Here is a 27,986-nt window from a genome sequence, read left to right on the forward strand (position 1 = left end):
AACCAAGCACATTTTCTCCAGCTTTACACAAATCTAAACATCTCTCAACTGGAGCGCCTACACAGCCTATTGGCCAGTGTAATGCCTTATTTGAAAGCTAAGACCTACAAAACTCATCTGTGCTTTTTCCTTGTTTTTGTTATCACGTCTTAGTTTTTGTTGCATTTTTAATCACATTTTTGTCACGTTTTCGTTGCTTTTTTGACACTTTTTTGTTACATTTTTGGCACGTCTTTGTCACATTTTCATTGTATTTTTGCTTTGGTCGTTTTTTGGTTTTATTTAGTGTAATGTAACTGTGATTAAGCCAAAAACATGTGACCAAAAAATGTCAAATAAGCAGCAAAAACACAATTAAAAACAACAATTATAACAAGGAAGAGGCTTGAGTTTTCTAGGTCTTAGCTTTCAAATGAGGCCTATAGGCTGTGATGTCCAGTCGGGAAACATTTAGATTTGGTAAAACCAAACTGGAGAAAATGCATTCGGTTAAGGCGGGGGTTAAGAGATTAAGAGTAAAGTTGTCTCTTGTGAGGAAAAAATCCTTTTGATAAAACGACCAACTCTTTTGTTTCTAGGCGAAAGCTTACAAACACTGAACACTGGAAGAAAAGTGCAGTGACTCCTCTAAAACATAAACCAATCAAATCAAGTCACAATTGCAATACTGGTCAGACAATTCCCGATCGGATATTCCTGCCCTGGTAAGAAGGTAGTAAATGCATGTGCACTTTGATTGCGTTCTATTGTTTTGCTTTTCTTCCCGGTCAAGTGGCCTGTCCCCATATTAGACTTTATGATTAGCCGGCTTTGATGTTGTAATCACAGGCCAAGACCTCCTCCACGCGTCTATGGCAACGCACCGTTTACTGATTATTCACCTAAATCTCGTCCGTACGGCCAGCGATTTGTCTCTGCTTAAACTAATGAATGCAAGGTGCCTCTGAATCTAAACAATGTGGAGCTTGAGTCATTGTCAGGGGGGAAAACAAACACTTGCAGAGCTGGTTGCGCCCTATTGCCTGCCGTATACAAAGTCTCTATTGAGTTTACTGCGTAATTCCTCATTTTAAAGCCACACTTCTTTATGTTTCACGGGGGAAAAAAAGGACAAAATACAAGCAATTGTTGGAGCTTGTGTGGCGCTCACATTATTACCCATGTGGCTGTGCCCTTGTAGGTGTATGCGAATGGACTTTGTGCCTTGCTCTATTAATACACACTTTAATATCTCCTGCACTTTGAAAATTGTGTCATCAAAACAATCCATATCAAAGGCCAGCGAGTTCGTATCAACACGTGTTAATTGTTTTATAGCTGGTGTTCAGTTTTTAGTGTCTAGTCCGAGCTTGTTGTTATAAACCTGTTCCTACAATAGGAAATACACAGACATTCCTCACCTATTTGTTCTCCTATGTTACTTTTTTTTTTACTTGTTGCTTCTCTTGTTGCTTCTCCATGTTTTCTTTCCATCTATCAAGCATTTTGAACTTTTTACCTCGTTACAATCTTGTTCTTTCATCAAAAAACATGCCTTGAGTTGTGTTTTGAGCCACTCGCGCTTCTTTGAGTGATCGTTGAATCTTCCCCCCCATGGTTCTTTTTTTTTACATCAGCAATTCATGGAAAGCTCCTCCTGTGTAGCCAGAAAATGCTCTCCACAGCTCGCGATCAAAGCTTAATCCTTTAATTGCGGAGTAAAAATGCTTGCAGTAGCTTCACTATGGCAACCGCCTAGTCGTGAATTGGAGCAAGATGGGATGAGGACGGGACGGGAGGAGCTTATAGTGTTTTGGCTCGAAAAATTAAGAAATTAAACTGCTTGATATTTTGTTTCTGCTGTTTTAGGTCATTACTATTGCATTTTCTAACCAACTTAAGTGTAAGATGATGATAAAAACTATTTGAGAATTTTAGCTTGAGAGTATTACCTAGTACCTGCAAAAAGCATAATACCCCCTCTATAAGAACACATGGCTGTCTGAGTACCACAGGAATTATACCAGGTCCAAACCAAGAAATGTAACATCTTAACCCCCACCTGAACCAAGCACTTCTTCTCCAGCTTGACTTTACCTAAATCTAAAAGCTGACTTGGAAAAAAAAAACAAAAAAAAAAACTATCAGTTCTATAGGTCTTCACTTTCAAATAAGGCTTTACTCTGGCCTAGCGGCTGTAAGCTCCAGTCGAGAAGCTTTTTAGATTTGGGTAAAGCCGGACTGGTGAAAATGTGCTCGGTTAAGAATGGCAGAGGAACCTGGGTAACACCTGAAATAGCCCATGTATCACTGTTTATTTTTTTTATTACCTGTTTATTTGCTCGTGAAAGTAGTGTCCCCAATGCGTCAGAGTGGACTGGATTCATTTTCAACCATGCTTTTTATTTCTTGTTATTTTGCAAATTGTGTCATCAAAACAATATCCCCCTTTCGCGTCTATTTATTCCCACTTTCACCCTTAACCGAGAGCGTCCTGTATCCCTCCTGTTGCACTGCGATTATGTTGTACCCATATGTGAAGCTCTGTGACAGGCGCGCTCCTATCTCGTCGGACCAGTAAACCTGCTCCTTTGTTGTGTTACATAGAAACAGCCCACTGCTTGTGTTGTTTGGAGCTGGCCGACTCTGGCTCTCTCTCTCTCTCTCTCTCTCTCTCTCTCTCTCTCTCTCTCTCTCTCTCTCTCTCTCTCTCTCTCCTCCCACGCAACACCCCTGTCTCAACTCTACCCCTCTCTCCCTCCCTCCCTCCCACTCAAACCTAGATCTCTCTGCTCTTAGAACCTGTCTGCCCATAAAACACGCCTTTGTGGAATAGACCTCTGCTTCTCAAACTGCGGTGAGGGGTCTGGCTTGTGGTACGCAGCAGGGCTTCTTCAGAATTGTTGCAGTTTAACATATGAACATAATTATTACTAACAAAGCCTAAAACAAAAACACGTGGGAACTTGAAGATGTGTACCTGTTCAGTTTTAGTCATGATTTTAACTTAATTGTTGATCTTTTTCCCTGAAACATGGATTATCCTGTTTGGAGTCTTCAAACTTTACCATTGCAACTTCTCTCTTCTCTACAGCTTAGATTTCCCTGTTCAACTATTTATATAATATGACTGTGTGCCATTTTTTAATCTTCCTATGTCAGGCTCTTTCCTCCCTTTCCTCCTCCAACACCCGTCACTGAGCGCTCTCCAGTTTCAGCCAGCGCACGGTCAACAAATTAGTATGTAAATATTTATCATACATGCAAAGCACCATGACAGGTCTGCTATCTCGCCTAGTCACTTCCTGGTTTGGTCAGGGCCAGATGGCAGGTGGGGTTTTCGTGTGTGTGCGCAGGGAGGGGCCTGTCGGGAGTATAGGACGCAGAGTACAAGCTGCTCCCATGGCCTTCCAGCAAGTCGCAACGCTCACAGAGTTTGTGCACAAGAGACCAAGGCTGTTCACACTATTCCTGGATTGCTGGTTATTCAACTTTAGTTTATAGTACGAGATGTTAAAGGCTGGGCTCGGGAAGTGTCATCAGGCTTTTTTAAGCTGTAACCCTGTTGTAATTAGGGATGCACTGATCAGATACAGGTATCGGATATCAGAGCCAATACTAGAAAACATATGATATTGGGTATTGGCTACAAGGTGAATATGGGCATTCTGTACCTCATTTTGTAGTTAAGAACTGGGGATGTAACAATTAATCAAAAAATCCATTTAAAATCCATTTAAACTGCTTAAAATGTGAATTGATGTAAAAAATAAAAGAATCGATGTTAAAGCCACCCTCAGCTACTCCATTGTGCCTGACTGGAATACAGTAGTTGCATTCTCACATTGCGTCGCTAGAAACAGCGAGCTAACTTTTTCTCAAGACAAGCTCCACACCTCCCCCCGCCTCAAGCCCAACACACGCCACACTGTGTAAACACACACGTGTGGGGATCGAAGCAGCAGTGCTGCAAAAGTTAGCGGCTACACAGTCAGAGATTAGCGTCAGTGGCTAACGCAGAGTTTAGCATTATCACAGAAGTTTACCAAAGATGGTAAACTGACAAACATCTGACCAACCTGCACGGACTCTGCTGAAATCCTTATCAAATGTCCATTTGTCAAATAATCCAATATCTACAGAGAGCTGTCAGGGCTTTTTCCTCCTTTTGATTAGAAAGGCTGCCTCGGGAGGCTCCGAGGCGTTCAAGGGTTGCGATGTAAAAAAACTGCACTGTAAAATTAGTTCTAAATGGTAGTATTTTGTTCAAACTGCCTCTATGATGCTCCAGAATCAATTGTTTTGGGGTTTCTGGACAGTTTCTGGTACGAACCCCTCAACACAATTGATCCTAGAGCATCATAAAGGCCAATGTGAGGGAAAGCAAAGGTGCCATGCTGCACCCATAATGCCACTGACTCATTAAAAGGTAAAATATGCACAAATATTAAGATTCTTTTTTTCCACTTAAAAAGTTGCATAGTGTATCTTTAAAATTGGAAATGGAATCGAAACGGGGCTTGAGTGACTCGTTGCATCCCTTTTGCCCACTAATGAAAGACAGACCCAGTGTTGTGTTTTGTTTCATTCATGCATGTTTGAGTCATCCTCCTTAATGCGTTTGTCTCTGTAAAGTTTCAAAATGCCGATCAGCTGATGTTATTTTAACGAACACAATGGTGAGTTCTTGTGCAAAAAGACCGTAAGTTTCAGAAAGGAGGGTCATTGTCAGGGCAGGAAGGTAAAGATGAGCGATTATACTTCCCCAAACGCAGTCAAGTTAAAACTTTTATTAGACGCAACATTTAATTCTGACTGAACTTCCACAAATGACATAAAAACCACCACAACTGTAACCTCTCTATCCAAGCTGAACCTATCATTTTGCCCTGACGCCTAACAAAAGATGTAAAACTCTTTTCTCATCTGCTTTAAACTTTGTACACTGAACTGTTTTTGCTTTCCTCCCAACGTCATTTTTTATTAGAGACCATTGGCCGCTTACTGGAATACATCATTGCAAAACCACAATATGTATCATTGTTGTTGTTGTTTTTTACATGACTAATCGAGGAGGGAGTCTGAGTGTAATTTATTTCAGCTTCATCGTTGTTGTGGTCTGAGAGCGGCTGGTGTCTGGTTAATGTCAGGAGCGTGAGAGACATAACCTCCATCGTAATTCACCATCATTGATCAGTTATCAGGAAACCACCAGACCTCGACCGCAGCGGAGTGGAGCGCATGCAAATACAAACAACATGGGAGATATGGCTTCTTTTTAAGTGCATTATTCTAGGACATTACGCCGCCAGAATAATTGTCGTTTATGCAAATTGTGGCCAGTCAAAGTGAGATTTTCGTCAACCCTGCGTCCACAATATAACATGTGCTTAAATCTCACAATGCTCTCCGAAACACAATATCACGCAATGGAAAGCCTACATTGCAGGATGCTGGTTACCGTGGTTACTTTTCATTCTGAAGGTCAACGATGATCCAAAGAATCGAAGTGTACTTTTGTTAAGTGCTTCATTTTTGTGCAGAATTTCCTCTCCCAACTATTACTGACGCCGTCAACATGTTTCAGCCTATTATTGTCCGTTTTTTGGGAGTGGCTTGGAATGCATCTGGGGAAGTTGCAGGAATTAATTTGGACTAACTAACAAGCTCCTTTTATTTTTTGTTTTGAAAATAGAAAAGTTTGTCACAGAGCCTTTTTATAGCTCATTGAAGTTTCCTCTTTGTTTAATTAGACACGATACACAAAAGAATGTTTGAATTGCAGTAACGTTAATGAATGTGGCTAAATTCTGAAGCATTTTCTGCTTGCCGAAGGGAAATCACTGTGAATATTTCATGCTTTAATGTTATTCATCACTAGCTTGTAATTTTCCCTTCTAATTTTGGAGATATCTGCAACTCACATATTTTAATCACTCGCCTTAATCTCCATGTGCTTGCGGCTCATTGTGCGTATGTGTTAAGTGGAATTTCCTGACTCCGTCTTGTTAAGGTCGCGCCGCGTCCTCCTCGTGTAATTTGCGGAAGTGTTTGCTCTGTGCGGCGTTCTCGGACCATTAGACCTTTTTGAATGGCCGCTTATGCTATTGCCTCAACATGAGAAAAACACACAGCGCTTATAGATGTCAGCGCTGTGGACTGCTGCTGCTGTCACTACAGGAGACGCTACGGGGAAATAGTTAACAAGAACAGTGGACAGAGCGATTACGAGGGAGTGGGTTTGTTTGTTGTTCTTCGCAATGTTCCGGCATGATCAGTAATGGGCAAATTAATAAGGTTTTGGAGCAAATTGGAGGCGACATGTTGCTGGTTTTGACGAAGCCTCTTGAGATGAGAAGCGAAATCTCAGTTGAAAATGATATGACTGAGAGCTCACACTGACATGATGGTATCCAGTTGGGGAGAAAGTGCCTTAGTGCAGGCTGAAGATGAATGCCAGGATTGATGTTAAAGCAATGGAGTTAATCTCTTAACCCTGACCCGAACCAAGTTTGTCAAAAAAAAAAACAAGGCAACTAAATAGTGACCTAAGAGCAGCAAAAAAGTGATAAAATTACCAAAAAAGCAATGGTCAATGTGACAAAAATGTAACCAAAAAGCCATAAAAATGCGCTGAAAATAAAAGTGACAATAACAACAAGGAAAAAGGATCAGTTTAGCTGAGTTTTGAGACATTACACTGGCCTATAGCTCTCCAGTCAAGAATCTTTTTAGATTTGGGTAAAACTAGACTGGAGAAAATGCACTCGGTTAAGGCGAGTTAAACTTTAACTTGTTTAGTGTCTCCACTTCAGACAAATGACAAATTCACTTCAATTAATAAGGTTTTTTCTCTGTTATATTTCAATAGGTTTGGTCTAATCTAGAAAAAAAAAAAAATACTAATGAAACTTCCACTTTGATTATATATTGGATTATAACACTGAATTGAGTAGTCTTGATTTAAAGCAGAACTAAGTAACTTGTTTATCTTAATAAATCCTTTTCCTAGTCCCTCTGCGGGTAATACAAGTGCTAATAGGATGATTGGGGGGTCTTTCATCTCCCCCGGTGTCTCTGGCCAGAACACCACAATTGCAGCTTTCCTGCCTCCGGGTCGGAGCACCCATACACACTAATGGAATCACGAAGAAGACGCTAACAGGCTAACGGGCAAAGCTAACTGTGGGCTAGCACCACTTCAACAGTATTTACAGCCAAGTTTGATTGAAAAAAAATATCTCCATTGTGTAATTGGATGTACAATATCCCTCTCTCTCTTTGTCTTTTCTGTCAGCGTAGTATTTACGCTCACGGACAATTAATGAGTAAAAAACGCGACATGCTTCGACACCTGCAGTGGCGCTTATGGCATCTAGGGGCATGTGTTTCTTAGTCCTGCTCTAAATGTGAAAGTTTTTTTTTAATTTATTTTTTTGTGGTGTTAATGCTTTTTTCATTGACATCAGCATTTTCAGCTTCTGTTTTACTAACCCTCTCCAAATCAACATAAAAATGCTTGAATCAAGAGAATTTCTGTAATCTATTGTCCACCTGCCATATCTTCTTTAAACTACTGGAATTATATTGAGATACTGTGCTTTAGGTTTTGACAGCCACAGCATGGCCACATAAGTCTTGAAAGTTGAGGGTTCTGTTTACAATGAAAAGGATGTTTAGTGCATACCTTTATAGTCACTTTTTAAGTCATATTCCAAACGAGTCTAAAACCCCAATATTTTATCACAGATTCCAATACCTTCTCCATCAAACAGCCCGCTCCACCGCGGCTCTCCCTTTGACTGGCAGCAGTCTTTTGGAGTGGCCTGAGTAGGTTCTGAAGCCTGGTTGTGTAATGCCTGCTGCCCACTCACTGTAGCTGCTGCTGCTGCTGCTGCTGCTGCCGGTCCCGCTGATCTGCTGTGGCTGTTACCGGGGGAGACCACTCAAAACGCGCTCACAAACGGCGGGCGAAGCAGTGGACGGACTGCGATAATGCACTCCCACCATCTCCTCTGCTTATGTGGGCTCTTTGCTTCTCACCTCGTGCTGGCGCGCTGTGTGACAAGTAGGCAGGTACACTGTGCAAAAGAGTGGACCTGAATCATACTCAATACATTGGCCGAGAAAGGGGAAAAGAAGTCACTTTGTATGGTTTTCAAAGATCTGTCATTTTTAAGTACGTTCTTAGGATTTTTACCTAGGTGTTAAGACTTCGTATTATCTCTGATCCATTTATTACATCTTTTTGGAACCTGATGTGTCTATTTCAAGGTTTTTGAAGGTTTGATCGAGTGAAAGTCAGAAAACTATAATATCATGTTTATAGTAATATTAATAAGTTCATTCTAGTGGTTCCAAAAAGTCTGACTCCGAGCACCGTTTAGCTCTCGAATCGATGAACACAGTGAAGGATATTCATACAAATATTTAGCTTTCAGAAAGGCTAACTTTAATCTGATATTCATGACATTCTAATTAGGCTGATATTTATTCAGGACAGCGCTTATTAATCATACATACATTAAACATGTAAACATTTTTTTTATGAATGAATTGATTTGATTTTTTTTTTTTCGTTATTTGTGTGGCCACTTGCCGTTTTATCAGTCCATGAGTCTAGACAGTTCATAGTAACGAAACACACATGACACTCATGCAGGTAAACCGTTGCCAACATCTCATTTCCTTCCGTGGCGCCGCATTTACGCTCTCAAACAAACACGCTCTCATTCATACGAACTTGCAGCACCTCTATTCCCACATGGTCTGCCATCCCGCTATAAACCAGGCCCGACCCTGCTATGGCGGCTATGGTGATTCTAATATTCTGTACCTCTTTGGCCTTATTTTGTTAAACTAAATAAGTATACTGTACATCACAATGGCTTTAATCTACCTTCTGTGTTCAGTTGGGGCATTTCTGATCTTCTTCTTCTGCGCAGATTCACGAGTTCGACTGTGAATTGTTGTGTTTTAGAGTGTAGCAGACGAGTCAAGTCAGGCCACCGTTGATCCTCATAAAGCAGGGGTGTTTATAGGAGAGGAGAGAGACATTTTTATCCCAACATGCCGAGGACCGTTAAGGTGACCATAGTTCACGACGGCTGCCAGTTTAAATGCTTTGTCCTGGTGTGATTAAAGCGTTTCCTCTGCCACATCAACTCCGCTGTTTGGCGTCTCGCCGAGTGACAGTGTTTCCGAAAGGTCAGGTGACGCAGCGGAGCGCGGACATGGAGTGTGTTTGACAAGTGGAGGACAAAGGTGGTCCCTCAAAGCGGGCCCTCCTGCCGAGCTAATATTAAAAGGGTGGTGGAAAACGGACTACTAACTATCCAGGCTTTCTCCTGCTATCGCTGCTCAAGTATCCTCAAAGGATTAAGCGCGGTGCTTTGTTTTGTAAAATCGCTCAACTTTGGAGAATCTTTAATTAGACTGAAAATGGATGAAGGAGAATTAATAAATGAGTGAAAAAGTGAACACATTCTACATACAATATAAACATACACACGACCTGCTGAAGCAACAGATTCTTTCTTTGTTCTCATGTCTAGGAAAAGGAAAATCCAATCCATTATTACCTCAAAAGACGAGACTAAGCTCCTCTCTCTGAAAATGGCATGTTTTCAAATCCAATCGGAATCTATAAAGGCTTTCACTGGCTTTGTTGAGTTTTTGGAATAAACACACACCGAGGCAACAATGGTGCAACAGTGGGATGTTTTCAAAAGACGAATACGAGGTTACCTGAGACCGACTTTCCAAGGACAACTAAGTGAGTAGAGGTGAAGAATAGTCACCTCAATAAGCATCATGAACACTGACAGATGAAGGGGAAAACTCACCTCTTTTTAAATTCTTATGGTACTGATCTGATCATTGCTAGTAAAGATGCACTGATTCAGCTTTTTTGCTACCGATACTGAGTTTTGAGTATCTGCCGATACCCGATTTTTACCTTATACCTCAAATGGCTTTCTCTGAGTGAAAAAATGAACTCTAGACTCTTTTCTCCATTTTAAGATCAATAAAGTCATATTTTATTGTCATGATATTACTACAATTATCAATTATATCTATTGATTAACTCTTGGATAAACATTTAACAAGGATCACTGGACTTTTTTTTGCACTAAATATCCTTGGTTATATGACAGGCTTTAGGTTACATTAATATAAACAACTCACATAAAGTGATCTGATCATTACAAATATGTTAGTTCTATAATAAAATACAAACACTTGGCTTCAGCAGTGGTTGATTTTATTTTATAAGGCTACTTACTATGTTAATTTCTGTCCTAGCCTAGATTAGTTTTCGTTAGCATTAGCATGCTCCCGCTAGCTTTAGCACACTTATGCTAACTGCGGCATTTTGCACGGCGATCAAAAATGTGTTTGCGGAGGTTCAAACTAACTCGCCGATTGAATTCTCCTGGTTCTTAGCTTTACAATAATATACAGCATGCCCATGCTTTTGAAGGCGTTGAGAGCCAAAACTGGCATCGGTTCAGTAGACCTATCGGATATTTGTTGCCAATACTCAATATCGTATTTTTCCAGTTTTGGATCGGTGCATCCCTAATTACTAGTATATTCAGTGACAAATGGCTTTGAGAAAGTTGTCATTCAAATGCCCAACTATAGGCCTTTAGAGTCTAACAATACTATGCAGGTGGTCATAATGTTCTGTGGGCGTCCATTGCTGTCGTGATCCATGATGGTTTAAGTTAGGAAGGCCTCAGATAGTAACAGACAGCAGTCAGGAGCAGCATTAGCCGGGATGATGGTCGCTAGCAGGGACTTATTTAGCGATCGGACACTCGTAACGAGATTGTCTTTTTGAAGAGGCTCCCCGCTGCGAGTTGAAACAGTCAGACCGTGTGGATTTAATAAAAGACAAACGCTAACGGCGAGGTTTACGACACCTCCAGGCAGGAGAGGATTCGCCGCGCCGTCTCCCGAGGCTCGTAACTCCGCGTAATTGCTCTTCCAGCGCTGTCCTCTGGCTACCGCTAATTGGCTATCTCTCTCTAAAGGACTTTTTTTTTTTCTATCTTTCCTTCACCGACTCTTATTGTGTTTCATACAATGCGGCTTTTGAAAGAAGAAACGCCGCGCTCCTCTTTTCATTTTTCTAATCATCATGTTGTTAATTACTTAATTGGGTGAACGCTCTTGACGAATCCGACATGCCGCGCTTATCATCGCTGTCGCTGTGTTGCCGTTTTACAAGCTGATGGCTATCTCGGCTAATGTGAATTTTCCAGCTTGTTTACCGAGGCTGGCGATGCTTTATGACAAGAACAAAGACGCGAGCATTAACCGGCGTCTAATTGCACTTGGTATTTACTGACCTACGAGCATCGCAACCTCAGAAGTCGAGTCGAATTTGGCGCATTTTGTAAGCAAATTAAATGCAGCGAGAGACGAGCGACCCTGTGAACTAACCTTTCGGGATAAGGCGAAATTGGCCAAAAGCCGTTTAATCAGGCCTCCCCTGTGTGGGCGCTAATAGTTAAACGCAGCTAACGGGGATGTCCTTTGACCTTTCCACTCCTTCGAGACTCACCGGGTCGTGTGAGGCCGCAGAAAAGCCCATTTCAATTTGAGTGATTTGAAATCCAAAAAAGAAATGTTCAAATTCAAATGTTCAGAATTTGAAATTTGCTTGCAATCTCTCAATAGAAACTGGAACACCATGATTGTTCTAACACACTTAAACGATCGGACAAGGGGAGCTTAAAGGCTGATGTGGATATAAAATGTGCATATAATCACGAAATGACGATATTTCAAATTAAAGGCACTATACCTGGTGTTTTTTTCTCGTAATGGATGGAAATTTGTTTTGTCCTTCTTTAGTATATTGTTAACTCAGACATTTGTGGGGAAACAACTCTGTGCATCTAATTATATAAAGCATTTGTTTCAATTTCATGAACTTTCAGGCGAGTTTTCAAGCATTTCTGTGAAAGTGACCCTGAAAAGAGACCCTGTCAGTTGTGAAATATGGCTGTATCAATTCAGTTCAATTCAACTTTATTACGCCCCGAGGTCCAAAGGGACAGTGACATAATGCAATATAAATATAGTATAAGCCCTTCCCTGTGAAGAATTGGGATGCTACAAATATGTTAGCAAAGACGTAGCGTTGTCGCCACTTTTTAGTTTTTTTATTGTTGCGTTTTCATCACTTTTTTGTCACCTGTTGTGTAAGATTTTTGTCGCTTTTTTGTAATTTTTTGTTGCTTTTGAGTGGGGTTTTTTTATGCTTTGTTGTTGAGTCAATAATATTGTTTATCGCGATACTTTCCTGCCTCAATATATCGAACTTCTAATTTGTTATCGTGACAGGCCAAGGTGGGGGTTAAGAAGTTAAACCACAGCTAAAAAATTTATTTGGCAGCTTCCTCTTTCATTGTTTGTTATGAAAACATCACATTCACCCAATGAAGAGAAAGAAATACAGGTATTTGTTTCATGACGAGTGTTTATTATTACCTCAATAAAACGTGCATCTTAACTGTGAGTGGGCCTGCTTCTCCTCAGACCGGACTTTTGCTGGGAGCAGGACATCACCTGCTCGTCTCCATGGAGATGTAGGACTGCACAACCCCATAGAGACTAGCACTGCCTAAATAAATGTCATTGTAACCATTAAAATTGTAAAATTAAAATTTTTTGCTATTAATTGAGCGACCTCGTCTTTGCACTTGTTCTTGATACATTTTTTTTTTCTCAACTTTTTGGAGGAATTTGGGTTACCGCATCCAATAGCTTCCACTGAAACAGAATAGGATGATGTAATGCTGAAGTCCAGTGCGGCTTGTTAGCAATTATCTGTTAAAATGACTATAAAAAGCCAGATGTGTTGCTCCGAGTGCACAAATGGTTGCAGCTGAGAGCGCTCCAGTAGTTCGAGTCCATGAACTTTTCGTGCACTTGGCAAGGATGCATCTGTGCACCGAGGATGTGGTGAGAAGCAGCTCAAGCTCGCCGTCCATTTCCCATCGTATTAGCTGCAAGCATTGGCCATACGCGCTATAGTGGTCATTGAGATTCAGACCACGGTATTTGACTAATGTGTTGTGTAATAAGGACAAACAAAGAGTGCTTAACTAAGACCAGGACTAAATAGGATTGAACTGCAGACCTTCCATGTATAAGACAACCAATCACTATTGAATTACCTTTTTTCTTTTTTGAATTCAGCACCGTGATATATGCCTATTTTCATTTATCTACAGTCGTTCCTTTTTTTCTATAGGGCTTTCATGCATTTATTATGAGCTTATGCTGTCACAACTGTGCGATGAAGTGAAAAAGCAGATGTCGCGTGAGTTCTCTGGGGAAAAGGAAATCATACTGTGTGACTTGAGTCTAACGTTAATTCACAGCATTATTTATGACTGTGTTTGTTACACACTGTACTTCCTGTCAGTGAGACTCGGTTACTACTGCCTTGACGCTTAAAAATAGGTATAGAAGGATTTCCTGCCACGTGATTGACTATGATCTTTGATATGTTTTATGTGATACAAAAACTTTTCCAAAAAAATGCTTTTCATTCATGATTATCACCATGTTTGGTAACTAGGACCAAAACAAAGCTCGGCCAAGAATTAACCGGGTCCTAAACTCTTAACCCCAACCTGAACCGAGCACATTTTCTCGAGTTTGGCATCACAATAGGGATTAAAACAAGGATGAAAACACAACAAAAATGTAACCAAAAACATGCCAGAAAAACATGCCAGAAAAGCAACAGAAAGGCAATACAAAAGTGAGTCAAGAGGTTAATCAGGTTTAAACCATGTCATACTAAAGTCCGATCAAGTAAAACATTGAACATTCTTTAGCATGACAAACCCATCCTACGCGCACGCTGTCCTAATCCCCACCAGGACTGGGTTGAGCTTTCCTGGGTGGAGTTTTCATGTCTTTGTCTGGGTGCTCTGGTTTCTCCTACCACTAAAAACGTGTACAATATGTTTCCCTCTGGAGCCAGGACTCGCCTGAAAGAGATTCTGAAACCTCATTACCGGCTAGATATAAAGGTCAACAAAACATCCAGCTTTCAAATCCCTATGCCACTGTCCAAAAGTCTCTCAGAGACTACCCAAAACATACAAACATGTTGCCTGGCGCTGCCATACTATTCCTTGTCCAGTCCACGCAGTGAAGTTAGTCTGGTAACTGAGCATTTGGAGCCGTTTGAACGGACGGGCCTAACGCGCACAGATTGTCCCATCCTGTCTTTCTTATACAAAGGGCAGCTCTGATGGCTTCAATTTGAGGTTTTGTCATTGTAAATAGAGAAGAATTAAGATGTTCTGCCCTGGCTACCCTGATGGTGATCGCCGGATGAAAAAGGCAGCATTAAAGGGATATTTCAGGATTTTTGACATAGGGCCTCATTTCCTAGTTACACAGAGTGTTGTAGATTTCTGGAGATATTTTTGTTTTTGTTTTAAATTCATGCAGTCCTTATATTTGAAGAGTTTAGTGGTGCTAGACTAGTGCTAGGCTAGCGCATGTCTATGGTAACTAGTAGCCTACATTAAAAACCTCTTCAAAATCATCGGGTAGTCCTCCAAATGTTGCCATATCTGATTTGTAGAAAGCTCCTTTGTGAATTCCACATGTAGTAATGCCAGCCGCAGGTAAACAAACTACTGTAGATCCGGTAACCTAGCAGATCACTCCGCCGCTGCGTAGCTTATAATCAGAAAGTTGATGCTACTCAAATATAAGTTCTTTAAGATGCAAAATGGTTATATTTCAAAAATTATTGAGTCAATACAGACATTTTTTTTGGTAGTCTGGTGTTATAAGTGATTTGCTCAGGTGCACTGTGCTTGAGTCAGACTGTTTTTAATGCAGGCTACTAGTTACCATAGACAGGCACTAGCCTAGCACTAGCCTAGCACCGCTAAACGCTTCAAATAAGGACTGCATGAATAAAAATAAAAAAAGTTTCTCCAGAAATCAACAACACTCTGGATAACTAGGAAATGAGGCCCTATGTCAAAAATCCTGAAATATCCTTTTAAGAATCTGAACAAAAGTGAAATCTAAGCCTGGATTAAACAACCTCAACTAGCACCTGTATAAGCGATCTTATTCTTCCATTTCATAGACTGACATATCAGAAGAAGCAAATTGCCTCTCATTGCGTCGAAGTCTCTTTCATGTGTAAAAATAGCCTCGATTTCCTGACACGTCTTTCTTATTTTCCAGTTTGCGGCGACATCCATGGACAGTTCTTCGACTTGATGAAGCTGTTCGAAGTGGGGGGATCACCAGCAACCACGCGCTACCTTTTCCTCGGGGACTACGTCGACAGAGGGTATTTCAGTATTGAAGTGAGTACTCTTTTGGTTTGGCGTCTTTTTGAGCCTGATCCGCCGTGACATGTGCCAAAGCGCTGTTTATTAATAGATTTTTTTTTTCTTTGAGCGCAGATTAAATCGGGCAGAAAAATATTGGAGCGGTAATAGGCTTTTGTAATAACTGGAAATGTAGCCGCGCAGATGCCGCACAGTAGCTCGGGGTTATGTGGAAGAGTGTGTTTTTAATATTAGCATAACAATTCGCAGGGAATCTAGGGCTGCGGCGCTGGGATGGTATACCTTTCTTAATGAAAAATAAATGTCTTTTGGAGCTCTGTCATATGCGCAAGCTGAAAAACATACCAGATTCATTTGTCATTAGATAGAGTTCAGTACATGACGAAAGGTATAGCTGCAATAACAGCAAAATTCAGCTAAAGGCAACACAACTTCAGGAGTCGTGACTTTTTTAAAGCAGTGCTAAGTAACGTTTTTGCCTTAATAAATCCTTTCCGTAGTCCCTCTGGGGGTAATACAAGTGTTGATGGGATGATTGGGGAGGTGAAAGACCCCCCCAATCATCCCATCATGGTGTTTCGGGCCAGAAAACCACGCTTGCAACTTCCTGCCCCCAGGTCGGAGGCGCAATATACACTAATGGAATAACGAAGAAGAAGCTAACAGGATAACGGCCAAAGCTAACTGCGGGCCAATGCCACTTAAACAGTATTTACAGCCAAGTTTGATTGAAAATTGTGTAATTTAATGAACAATGAACAATATCCCTCTCTCCCTTTGTCCTTTCTGTCAGCGTAGTATTTACTCTCACGAACAAATTAATGAGGAAAAAACCGTAGCATGCTACGACACCTGCAGTGGCGCTTATGGCCTCTTGGGGCATAAGTTACTTAGTACTGCTTTAAATCAACCATCATATATGATTAGGCATATTTCAAGGGACAAGTATGTTTCATGATCAGAACTAAACAGGATTAAATCAGGACTTGATTGAGAAGAATACAGAATCAATCTCATAATCAATATTAATGCATTTACTCTAAAGATATTTTTTGCTGAAAATCATGCCTTGTCAAATGTTCTTTTACTAACGTTCCTGTTCTTGTGTTTCAGTGTGTGCTGTACTTGTGGGCCTTAAAGATCCTTTACCCCAAAACACTGTTTTTGCTGCGTGGGAATCATGAATGTAGACATTTAACAGAGTATTTCACATTTAAGCAAGAATGTAAGTAGCTCCTTTGCCCCTGCTCTCTCTCTCTTTGCCTCCTCACGTCTTTGATTTTTCACACAAATGAAGTCTGTGACATTTTGAAGGGGAATCGAGTTAGTCTCTGTAAAAGCTTTTCATTATTGTCCGTTGAGAGCTGCCACTAAACCTCAACAAGTCCCCGTGATATTTACATAGAACAGGAAAGTCTTATTTAAGTGGACTGTTTCTTCAAAGTATCATTGCTAAAGGTACTTAACTTGTAAAAACTTTGTCAAGTGTAGAGAGTTTACTTTCTTGAGGACATTCTTTTTTCAAGCCGAGCTCTTGAAACAAGAAGTGTAAAACTAAACCTACATTTTGTATTTACAAAGGAAAGTCAATTCTGGGGTTTGCGGTAAATGAACCTTTTGAATTTCTTGAGTAACACATTACCCGGAGAACTTAACTACTCCACCCACCTCTGCTCCTTTGTATACTTTGTGAGGAAGTAAAAGCCATGTGAAACTGTTCTGCTAAAATGCGTTTGGGATATTTTTCTGACCACGTCTCGCAGCCCTTTCCGTCCTGTAGCGCACACTGGCCCAGTTTACGCGGCCGCTGTTGTTTGACTTGGCAGCGTGTAGCACTGACCCGCCCCTGTGTCTCCCTTTCCCACATGACAGGTAGAATTAAGTATTCGGAGCAAGTGTATGACGCGTGTATGGACGCCTTTGACTGCCTTCCGCTGGCCGCTCTTATGAACCAGCAGTTTCTCTGTGTACACGGCGGCCTCTCTCCAGAAATCACAAATCTCGACGACATCAGGAAAGTATGTGACCTTTTTCATCTCTTACAATTTCCTAAAACTAACACTGTCGCTTTCTGTTCCGATGTTGTTGGATGGCAGGTTTAGAAATGTTGATCATTTGGCGAAATAGAAACATAACAACAGGCTTTTGGTTTATTGATAATTGCAGGGAATATTCCAGAAACATTATGACCACTTGTAGGTAAGCTTAGGGAAATGTCTATCCATCCTTTGGCATTGCTTTGGGAAACCTGTCAGGAGCAACCCAGTGTAGAGCTTAAGAATTAGTATGTATAATAATTTCAGGTGCAAAACTTTAGAAATCTGGTTTATTTTATTTTTTTCTGGATATGCAATGTTGATATTTCACTAAATATTTTGTGTTCCATCAAAAATGCATCAAATTCAATGTTATAAATATTACGAACATTGTCTTGAAATCATCTCACGACCTCCACATCAATGTCCCGGGACCTCCACTTTGGGAACCTCTGGTTTTGAGCATGTCCCAAAACCTTCTAGTGGTCAGTATCCATCAAAAATGGAAAATGTACCACAATTGTAATTTTAATGTTGTGTAGAAAGGCCCAACCAGGGACTGGAGTGAAAAGTTAGCACTAGCTAAACACTCTTTTTACAAAGCATCAGCTACAAACTTGTTTTGTAGTACCGGTATGTTGAATTGCAATGTCCCTGTCTTGCTGTCAGACAATTTAAGCGGGGTTGTGTGATTATTGAAGATATTATTTTTAGTGGTGGATGGCCTTAATTATGGCCTTTGTTATTAATTAATCGCAGTTAATTGCATGTAAGCATAATTTATTTAGCAGTTGTATTTATTTTTTAGACATACGTTTTCGATGCTAGATTTTCAGTGGAGATGTGAGGCCTGTGTGATCATTTCAAACACTTCAAACAGCAGCTTGATTTGATTTGTCTTTAATAAGTTAATGTCGCCTTAACTGTGTGAATAAACAAGTTTGACAGTAAAATTGTTTTTGTCCTGAAGTAACATCTTGCAGGAAAAAGAAAAAGTGTCAGAGTTGGAATTAATCGCAAATATGTGTCGGCCTTAATTATTTTCATCAATAATTAAGTTGTATTAAAGCATTTTGTATTTTAAAACCACACGTGTGAGTAAATTGCGTCAAAAACATCAACCACAACAATGTTATTAAACCAGATTGTAAGGTTTTGACCCTTGGAACTAGTACAAGCACGTTACATGAGGTCTCTTCCTGTTCACATCAATATTTTGCGGGGTTATGATGACCTGAAGTTTAGTTTAAGCTACAGCAACTCATCAGTTTCATAGAAGATGTCATACTAGTTTTTATAGAAAAGCATCAAAGTGCACATTTAGCAGCAAACCCCATTTGTGCATCCAGTAATTGGGAGGAGGTCATTATATGACTGGTGTGTGTCACTGTGTCATCTATTTAGCCCTCAATTTGTAAATCGAGGAGATCCGATTATACGTTTTAGACATTAGAGCCATCTTTTATATTTTGTGTGTTATGGTTCCCGTTCAAAAATTAATAAGGACAAACTTCCTCTGTTGATATTCATGAAGTTGTCCTTGCTCTACCTTAGCCCTGATTCATGACTCGGATTGCGGGGAAATTGCACACGCCTGGTCTGGCCTCTGTATCTGATTAAAAACATGGAGGGGTGGGATCCCGCTTTCAGACTAATTCAATAATTCCAATTGGATTTTGTGGTTGCAATCAGAGGCCATGCATAATAGAATTTGTCCCATTGAAGTGTCCATCACGCTGGTAGCCATCCTTTAAAACCAAGAGCCTTTTGTTTGTGATACGGCCCAAGTTGGCAGCATGCGAAACTACTGTATCTTACTTCCTCCAAAACAAGTGCAATAGATGTTTTTAGCGAGTTGACAATGATTACTGCAAACCAAACTATGGTGTATTTTAAGTGCAAGAAACTTTTACTCCTGCTTTGACCTTTCTTCTGTTCATTCAGCATTTTGCCTCTGTAAAGCTCCATACAAATCTAAAGAAAAAGCCTCAAGCATCACAATTCAATCACATTTCCAAAAGCCCATTGTTCCATTTTCTCGGCCTGACTCTGCCGTCCTCATCTCCTCCACAGTTAGACAGATTCAAAGAGCCGCCAGCGTACGGGCCCATGTGCGACCTGCTGTGGTCCGACCCCCTCGAGGACTTCGGGAACGAAAAGAGCCAAGAGCATTTCACACACAACACAGTCCGGGGCTGCTCCTACTTCTACAGGTGAGGGATTATACTCACCACAACTCTCTATTTGTTACAGTGAAGGTAATAGTTATTGTGCTTGCTTTTGTCGGAGCTGTTCTGTTCCTGATTTAGTATTTTTGAAGTACATACTGTGTTGAAATGTGTGAGTAAAATATTGTTTGTGCAATGATAACGACAGTAACCAAATATTGAGATTTGTCCTTATATTGTCAAACGAGCGAAAACGCAGATTGTCAAGTATCTGTCTCCAATTAAAAACTTCAGTAAAGAAATGGAGCTATAAGTAGCGTATGCGAAACTAAAACGACAGCATGTCATTTACAAGTATAGTGTAGCTAATTGGGTTTATTGTTGTCACCAAACCTGAAGCCCGCCCACTCACCACATACCGCCGCTCTTCAGAACAGCGAACACTCTGACAAATATGTGGGGGGAAAAAATATCACCTCAAAAACAGTGGTTTGCTTCAGGAAGGACATCCAGCTTAAAGCCAGTGCCAAATCTATAAGAAAATATAATAGTGATTTAGTAGGAAGAAGATTTGTTTGTATAAGCTGATAAGAACTTGATAACGCTGCACTCTTTTCCTTTAATAGAAATTCTACATCGACTACCATTGAAATAGAAGTTTTAAGACTAATATGGAAAAAAGCAAAACTACAATGTCGCCGTGACATCAATGTTCAGACTTCACTACAGACTCCAGAATCCATTACTAAAAGTTAGTGGAAAATTACATTGACTGGTAAAAAAGCCACAGCTTCTATGCAAGCCTGAGTATAGATATTTGTAAGAATGGAAGATCATAATTTGAACTTTTTTAGCATTAGATTTCAACTCACTGGAGTAAATAGCGAGAATTAGATACGTCTTTAAGCCTTTGTACTTCATGACAGGTAAAACTCGGTTCAGTGCAGAGTGAGACTAATCAATGCCGAAACACTCCATATTTGAAAAGTAAAAGACTAGTTACGTGCAATCCGAGCAGAAATACTACTAATTTGTTGATGCTGATGGAAGCCTTTTGCCGGTGCTCTTTGCTTCTGTCTGATGCGCTGCGGCTGAGTGGGAGAGCGGCTCTAGTCAGAACACTGTGTGCTTAAGCATATGAAGTCCAGGGCCAGTATTTATGTAACCCCCATTCCCTCAAATTGAGCTGAGTGAGTCGGCCAGTGGAGGAAACGCACAGCGCAAGCAGCCTCCTCCGCCTCGCAATGTAATGAACTGGCACATTACCTCCAGGCCTGGACCATTCTTTTAAATGTCCTCAGAGCGCCGCGCATTTATTATGGACTGCGCTGTAAGCATTCAGTCCCCAGACTCCGGGCAAGACCCACTGGGATGAAGGGATTTCTCCAGGCTACCCATGTGCGCCTGTTGTTCTCATGTTCTTGGTTATTAATTAAAACTTAATGGGTACATTTTTATTGATTAGCAGTTGCCATGTCATCTTTTAAGGCTGCTAGAATAAAGATAGGAAACTCTCTCTCAGTGATTTTAGAAATATAGACTTTGCATTACCTAATATATTGCACATTTCAGAAACTTTTTCTTCCCTATGAGCTTTAAAGGGACTATAGGAGAGTTTAAAAATGTTAAAATTATGTATTTTCCTCCCCCTACACGTTCCAGCCATGTCCTAATGCGAAGAATGAGCTCAGACCTGTTCACCACAACTGCCTCTAAAATCCTGCACTGTCTCTCAAAAAGGTGTCACGAATTGCCGTCATGCACGAGCTTAATATAGAAGGTGCAGTTACACATATGGCCTGAGGTGGCAGTAGTGAGTATAAAAGGGCCAACTTGCATCCAGCCCCTTTAAAGCCTCAAGAATAAAGCACATTCATGTACAGTACGAATCTCTCCCCCTCCTAAGTGCCCTGCCTCAGTATTGCTCCAGTTAACCTCCTGCCATTTGGTGCAAATTCCTTCTGAGTCTTTTTTCTCCTCCGCCGTCCACTTCATTTGCCCACGACACTGCGGCTAATTGGCATCACACCGGCACAGATGTTTTATGACAGTTTTAAACCGTGACCATTTCACAAGACCCCTCTCTTTACTGTCTTCCTGTTGATTCTCTAGGTCTTGCGCAGACCAATTATTTTTTTTCCTCCTTCTTCTGTGACACCCTACAGGCATGCTCATAACACTTCTACAAACTCAACTCAAGCGTGAAATTGCGCTGTTTTCGAAGGGTCACGCTGGTCTGGCTCGGCTGCGAAAACAGATCAACAAAGCTTGACGTTTTTAACATGCATAAAAGCTGATACTGGACATTTTTACACAGGAAATAATTGAATGGTTCAAATCAATTTGTTGCAGTTGTAATCCCGTTCAAAATGGACGACCGGGCGTAGCATTTGACCGGTCACAGGTGATGTGAAATAGCACGGATTATCTCTTCAAAATGGTGCCGGTTAGCTGGTGTGATGTACACATTTGAACCTTTTTTTTGCTAAAGTTGAGATGTTTGAATGCAGCAGGAACAATGAGTTTAGATTTAAAGGACAAATATGTGACAACTGGGTCAGAGCATCTGCAAAACTGCAGCTCGAGAAGTGTGCTCAGACTGCAGCTGTAAGTATCTATCCATGTTAAGAGGTTATGTACGTCAAGTTACTAAAATATATATAGATTTAATCAAGCAAATCCAAATGATTTTCCATGATTTAGTAGTTTAAAAGTAAACAAACAGCTAGCTATTGAGCCAAAGACCTACAAATGTCTTCTTCTGGAACACTGAAGAGGCACCAAGAGCCCCCACAACTGCAGCATAGTGCAGGCATCACAAGAGGTGCTATAGGAAACAAAAAAGGGACAAACAAGGAGGTATCTGGGCAAGACTCAATGACACATGCCTTCTATTGTTCTGGCTAATGGATGTTCACTGGATATTAAAACAGATTAACTGCTAAGATCTTCCAAGAAGATGGTGAAAGACTGTTGTGGAGCAGATGGAGCGGAAGGGAGAGGAAGGAGATGGAACTGACTAGTGCAGGACACCATGCTCTGAAACAGGGACAAACCCAGGAGGCGCTGAACCGTTTCAGGGTATCAGAGGAGACTGAAGGCTGCAAGCCAGGTTTCCTCTGGTGCTTCGGTTTCCCCGACCTCCAAAACCATGTCAGGTTCACTGTGGCGGCGCAGTTCAGGACTAACATACGTTACGATGACAAATAAAGCATTTACTTACTTTATTTCATGGTACTGTCATCTTGGAAGCTTATATTATTAGGGAAGAAAAAAGTATTTCTTTGGGCAAATGTCATTGGTGAACAACCTAGAGATGGAGACTCTCACCTATTTGCTTTACATCAGACCAGGTGGTGTATCTATTATTTATCGCAGTAAGGTTGCTAAAAATACCAATGCTCAGATACTAATTGATTGTAAACCTAGAATCGAAAGTAAATGCTTGAGCAGTTATATTTTACTGTCTTTTCCTCTTCCTCATAGCAGCACCTCCCATCTCCTCACACCAGCAACCCATTTCATGTCAAAAATTATATATGGATTTTTTTTATTTTTTAAATGAGTTTGAAATTTCAGTCACACTCTTTGGCTGTCTATTCCGTAAATAAATTCCCAATTCAATCACAATTCATTGATGTAGAAATGCACAAAACAAAGTAGTTTCCTCCGCCTTCTCCCGTGGATTCACTCACATCTGTGGCCAAGAGTTGAGCAGATGGCAAATGCTCCCAAAGTCAAAAAACTACCAAAAACAAACCAGACCGAAATGCATTTGGTCGACTGAAAAAATCTCCATATGGCTCGCGTCTGCATCTGCTGCAGGCAATCAACTGGAAACTACTATTCGTTCTCTCTTTCTCTCTAAAGGGCACTGCCTCTTTAGAGCCGCAACGTTACAAGTTTTAATATTCAAAAATAGTTCACAAAGGTGGGGCTGTTTCTGTGAGGTCTCTTAGCAAAAATACATCCACACATCGTCCACAGATATGCCACAGACCTTCATAATGTTCCTTCATGCCCTCCACTTGCTGATTGTCATACGGTGGTACTTCCCAGTGTTTTTACAATCAAGACACCTCACTTGTTCTATTTCAGTGCTCAAATTTCCTCCACCATAAAACATGTGTGTGTAGATATTCTTATCAGCCTTATTTGATGACGTCATGGCAACGTGTAAACAAGCAGCACCCTCCCTCTCTCTTGTTACAGCTGTTTTTTTTTACTTTTTCTGCGAACTGTGCTCCACATTGTTTTACTGGATACTTTTGTACGTCTTTGCCGTGTTTTCGTCGGGTTCAGCAAAAAAAAATTACTGCAAAGAGTCCATAATGGGTCTGAAGAAAGCAGCTTTTTAAAAGTAAACAAACAGCTAGCTTATGAGCTAATGACATTTTATACCTGCAAATTTCTTCTTCTGAAACACTGAAGAGGCACCAAGATCCTCCACACCTTGTAAACCATGAAATTACAATGCGAAGGTGTTTAAGTGTTTTAAAAGTTTAATTAATTCATGACCTGATTTTAAATGTAAATGTAACTGTATTCTATATTCTTCAATATTTAGTGAATCCTTCAATTAAAATCTTGCATTTATTCAACTTTAATGAGTCACACTTTTAATTTGTTTTGGTTAGAAAACAAAATCCAACTTTTGCCGTTTTAAATTCTCCCCACAGTCTTTGAACATTTCTTATGCAGTCCAGCAGTCTCTGCCGTTCATTGTGATTCCAGTCTATTACACAGCTCCGCATGAAGCCACTTTAGATTTAATTATGTTTCTCACTCTGGCTATTCCGACTGCGTTTTTGGGGTTCGCTATTTCTGTGTTTGTCAAAGGATCATTTGCTAAAAATGTTTGGCAGATTTCGTTGACATTTTTCCAGCAAACGCCAGAGCAGGATGAAGGTTTATGGAATGGAAAATTGTTAAAACGCTGATGTAGTTTTATTGGTGGTTGGTTTGGCTCAGAGGTTCAAAGTAATCGGAGCAGTTACTTGATGTTACTGATCATGTGAAGTAATGTTACTCAGCTCAGCTCGGAAAAAAATCCACTATTTCTTATTAACTTTTTATTAATCGTGAGTATTAACTTTGACAGCTTAAACACAAAACAAAGAACACTTCATTGATTATGGCCTTTTTACTATTACAACCACTGCACATAATTAAGTTCTTGTGTAGAACTATCATTGTTATTTCGGGATGAGCCACACATTGATTACTCGACTAAATGCAACCGCTCGTCTTTTAACTGGCACCAAAAAACACGATCACATCTCGACGATTCTAAAATCCTTGCACTGGCTCCATGTTTGTTTTCGTGTTGAATTTAAGATTGTGTGATTTGTTTATGAATGCGTTCATGGCCTCGCCCCTCGGTGTCTCTCTGACCTGCCGCAGACCTACACTCCTGCAAAACAAATCGTAAGCTGCGAGGGGACCGCTCTTTCTCTGTGTCACTAGCGATTTTTAAAGAGACTAGATGCAAGTTGGCCATTTTAGACTCACTACTGCCACCTCAGGTCTTACGCGTAACTGCAGCTTCTATATTAAGCTCATGCATGACGGCACTTTGGACCCGAAGTAACAACTTTTTGAGTGACAGTGCAGGATTTTAGAGGCAGTTGCGGTGAATCGATCTGGGCTCATTCAACACAATAAGACATAGCTGGAACATGTAGGGGGAGGAAAATAGTTAGGTTTAACATTTTTAGACTCTGTATAGTCCCTTTAAGTCCCAGCTGAAAACCTTTTTTCGGTTCTTCGGCTCTTAACTTGCATTGATTCATTATCTTCAGCTGTATTTTGTAGACTGTTTTTATTGTTACATTTATGATACTGATTTTATTTTGCAGTTTTTCTACCATTTAGATGCCTGTTTTTTATGATGCACTTTGGTCAATGGTGTTATTTTGAAAGTGCATTATAGATAAAGCTGAATTGGATTTTCTCTCTCTCTCTGCAAATTCCTTCTCTAGTTTGTTCTCTGTCCCTGCTGAAGTTTTGTTTCCCGCTGTTCAGTAATAATCCAAGTATAACTTTGCGAGTTTGATTCTAAAATAAACCGCACAGCTGTATTGCGCACTTCTACTATTATTGTCGTGTTTACCCAGATATCCAGCCGCAAAGAGCTTTTTTCACGACAGTTCTTCCAGAGCTTTGAGCGAGGCTTGAGTGTTCTCTAACTCCCGCCTCACCTCCCCTTCTCTCTCCCGATCGATGCGCGCCTTGACTTATTTACTTATTTCTATTGATCGCGCTTCATGATCTGACTGCAATTTCTCTTGATGTGCGCCTAAACCTAATGCCTTCTCTCTCTTGTTCCGCAGCTACCCCGCCGTCTGTGACTTTCTACAACACAATAACTTATTATCTGTTATCCGGGCCCATGAAGCGCAGGATGCAGGGTGAGTACGGTGACATTTTGGCATTTTAGTTTTGTTTTTTTTTTCTCTCGCATTACACCGCCCCGTCACGCAAACCGAGTGATTCAGAGCGCAGGTATGACATGAAAAGCCTCCCCGCCGGTTTGAACTTTGAGAAAAAGTCCAAAGAAATCAGGTGACATTGACAGTAAGAAAAATGAACTTTTAAACAGTTCTGTTGTAGAAATATACTGACACCGAAGATCACAAGCTGGTGTGCGACAAAAGCCTTGGCCTAATAGTAGTTTGATTATTACTATTAGTAGAAAAGGTTTGTTTACCGATACCACTTTCTCTAAAACCGATACAAGTACTTTGATTTAAGTACTTGCCGATGCCGAATACCGATACGAGTACAAGGCCTTTTCTTCAACATGCTTTTTGAAGTGAACAGACTGACTTTTTCACAGCGGATTGGTTAGTAATAAGTTCATTTATTCATTTACATTTCCTTGAGTAATGTAGACTACACTTTTAAGAGACATTATATCAGAATTGAACATATGACATTTTATTTTTTTTATTTTTCATTCAATATATTTTTTAATTTTTATTGCACAGTCCATCATAGAGAGAACAGCCCATGTCTAAAAGCTCCTCAATGCCTGTGCTTTATTTATTTAGCTTTTTTAATTTAACAATAGTAAGGAAAGCTGGACTGGTCTGCCCTCACTAAGGAAGACCGTATGTCCTATTTCATTCAAACTGATATACTATTGAGCAGAATTAATTTACCTTACGATGCAATCAGATGTACTGATCCAAACTGTGTTGACGTGAATCACAGGAGGGACATTTGTGCATTCTATAATGGAATAGTAAGTGCTCTTGTTGAAAGTGGTAAACCCTACTGTAAACGGATGAAAAACAATAATGTTAAACGGCCTGGGTGGAATAGGTACGTAGCTGGGTACCATGAACTGGCCCGTGAAGCTACAAGGGAGTGGGCACAGGCTGGAAAACCTCGACAAGGTCCTGTGTTTGAAAACAAAAAGTTCACTAATGCTAGATACAAGTACGCCATTAGGTTCATCACAAAGAATGAGCAAAGCATAAGATCAGATTCATTGGCTGGGAAGCTCTTGACAAACAATGTTATGGAGTTCTGGAAAGAAGTACGCTCCCTTAACTGCAACAAGACAACTTTGCCCTGTACTGTGGATGGCATTTTCTGGTCCAGACAACATAGTAGAGCATTGGAAACAGCATTACGATGCTCTCTTCAACTGTATACACACAGAACAATTTAATGTAGAGGCTATCGATATGGTCGAATGTATGAGTGTCACGGCTCATGATGTGTATCAAGCCATAAAAAAGCTGACAGACAATAAAACCTGTGGTGCTGATGCTATTTTTGCTGAACATCTGAAAAATGCCAGCAATAGACTATCTCCCCTTCTGGCAATTTGCTTCACCAGCTGTATGACCCATGGGATTCTGCCTGATGCACTCCTCTCTATCACCCTGGTCCCAGTCATAAAGGACAAAGCGGGTAGAATGGGAAGCTCGGACAACTATAGGCCCATTGCCCTTGCCAGCATTGTATCAAAGGTCCTTGAGAAAGTACTGTTGTGTAGATTACAAGATGTGATATACTCTGCAGATAACCAATTTGGTTTCAAGGCAAAGCATGGCACAGACTTATGCATATTTGCTTTAAAGGAAATTATCAGAAAGTATAAGAGTAAAAACTCCTCTATGCTCATATGCTTCATTGATGCATCCAAGGCATTTGACCGTGTGAACCATGTAAAGTTATTTATCAAGCTGCGTCAGCGAGGAGTACCTAAGTATATTTTGAGAATCTTGGCCTACTGGTACGCCCACCAGGTGATGCAGGTGAGATGGGGCAGTAGTGTGTCGGCTCCATTTGGTGTTACCAATGGAGTGAGACAAGGTGGAATCCTCTCTCCTGTACTGTTTAGTTTGTATATGGATGAATTGTCACAACTGTTAAATGTGTGCAGGACCGGCTGTATGATTGGGTCTACTCTTGTAAATCATCTCATGTACGCCGAT

At 40.6% G+C, this 27,986-nt stretch overlaps 1 protein-coding gene across 3 annotated transcripts in view; it reads left to right on the forward strand.

The window, feature by feature from the left end:
• Window positions 1-27,986, forward strand: part of LOC306980862 (protein phosphatase 3 catalytic subunit alpha) — a 98,580-nt gene that overhangs the window by 42,740 nt on the left and 27,854 nt on the right. For all 3 annotated transcript variants that reach the window (XM_079580395.1, XM_079580393.1, XM_079580394.1), the window contains exons 3-7: window positions 15,223-15,347; window positions 16,446-16,557; window positions 17,205-17,350; window positions 19,442-19,581; window positions 25,869-25,946. In XM_079580395.1, the coding sequence (XP_079436521.1) occupies window positions 15,223-15,347; window positions 16,446-16,557; window positions 17,205-17,350; window positions 19,442-19,581; window positions 25,869-25,946 (601 nt within the window). The remainder of the gene's footprint in view (window positions 1-15,222; window positions 15,348-16,445; window positions 16,558-17,204; window positions 17,351-19,441; window positions 19,582-25,868; window positions 25,947-27,986) is intronic.

Source organism: Gobius niger (assembly GCF_951799975.1).
Source record: "Gobius niger genome assembly, chromosome: 21".
NCBI lineage: Eukaryota > Metazoa > Chordata > Actinopteri > Gobiiformes > Gobiidae > Gobius > Gobius niger.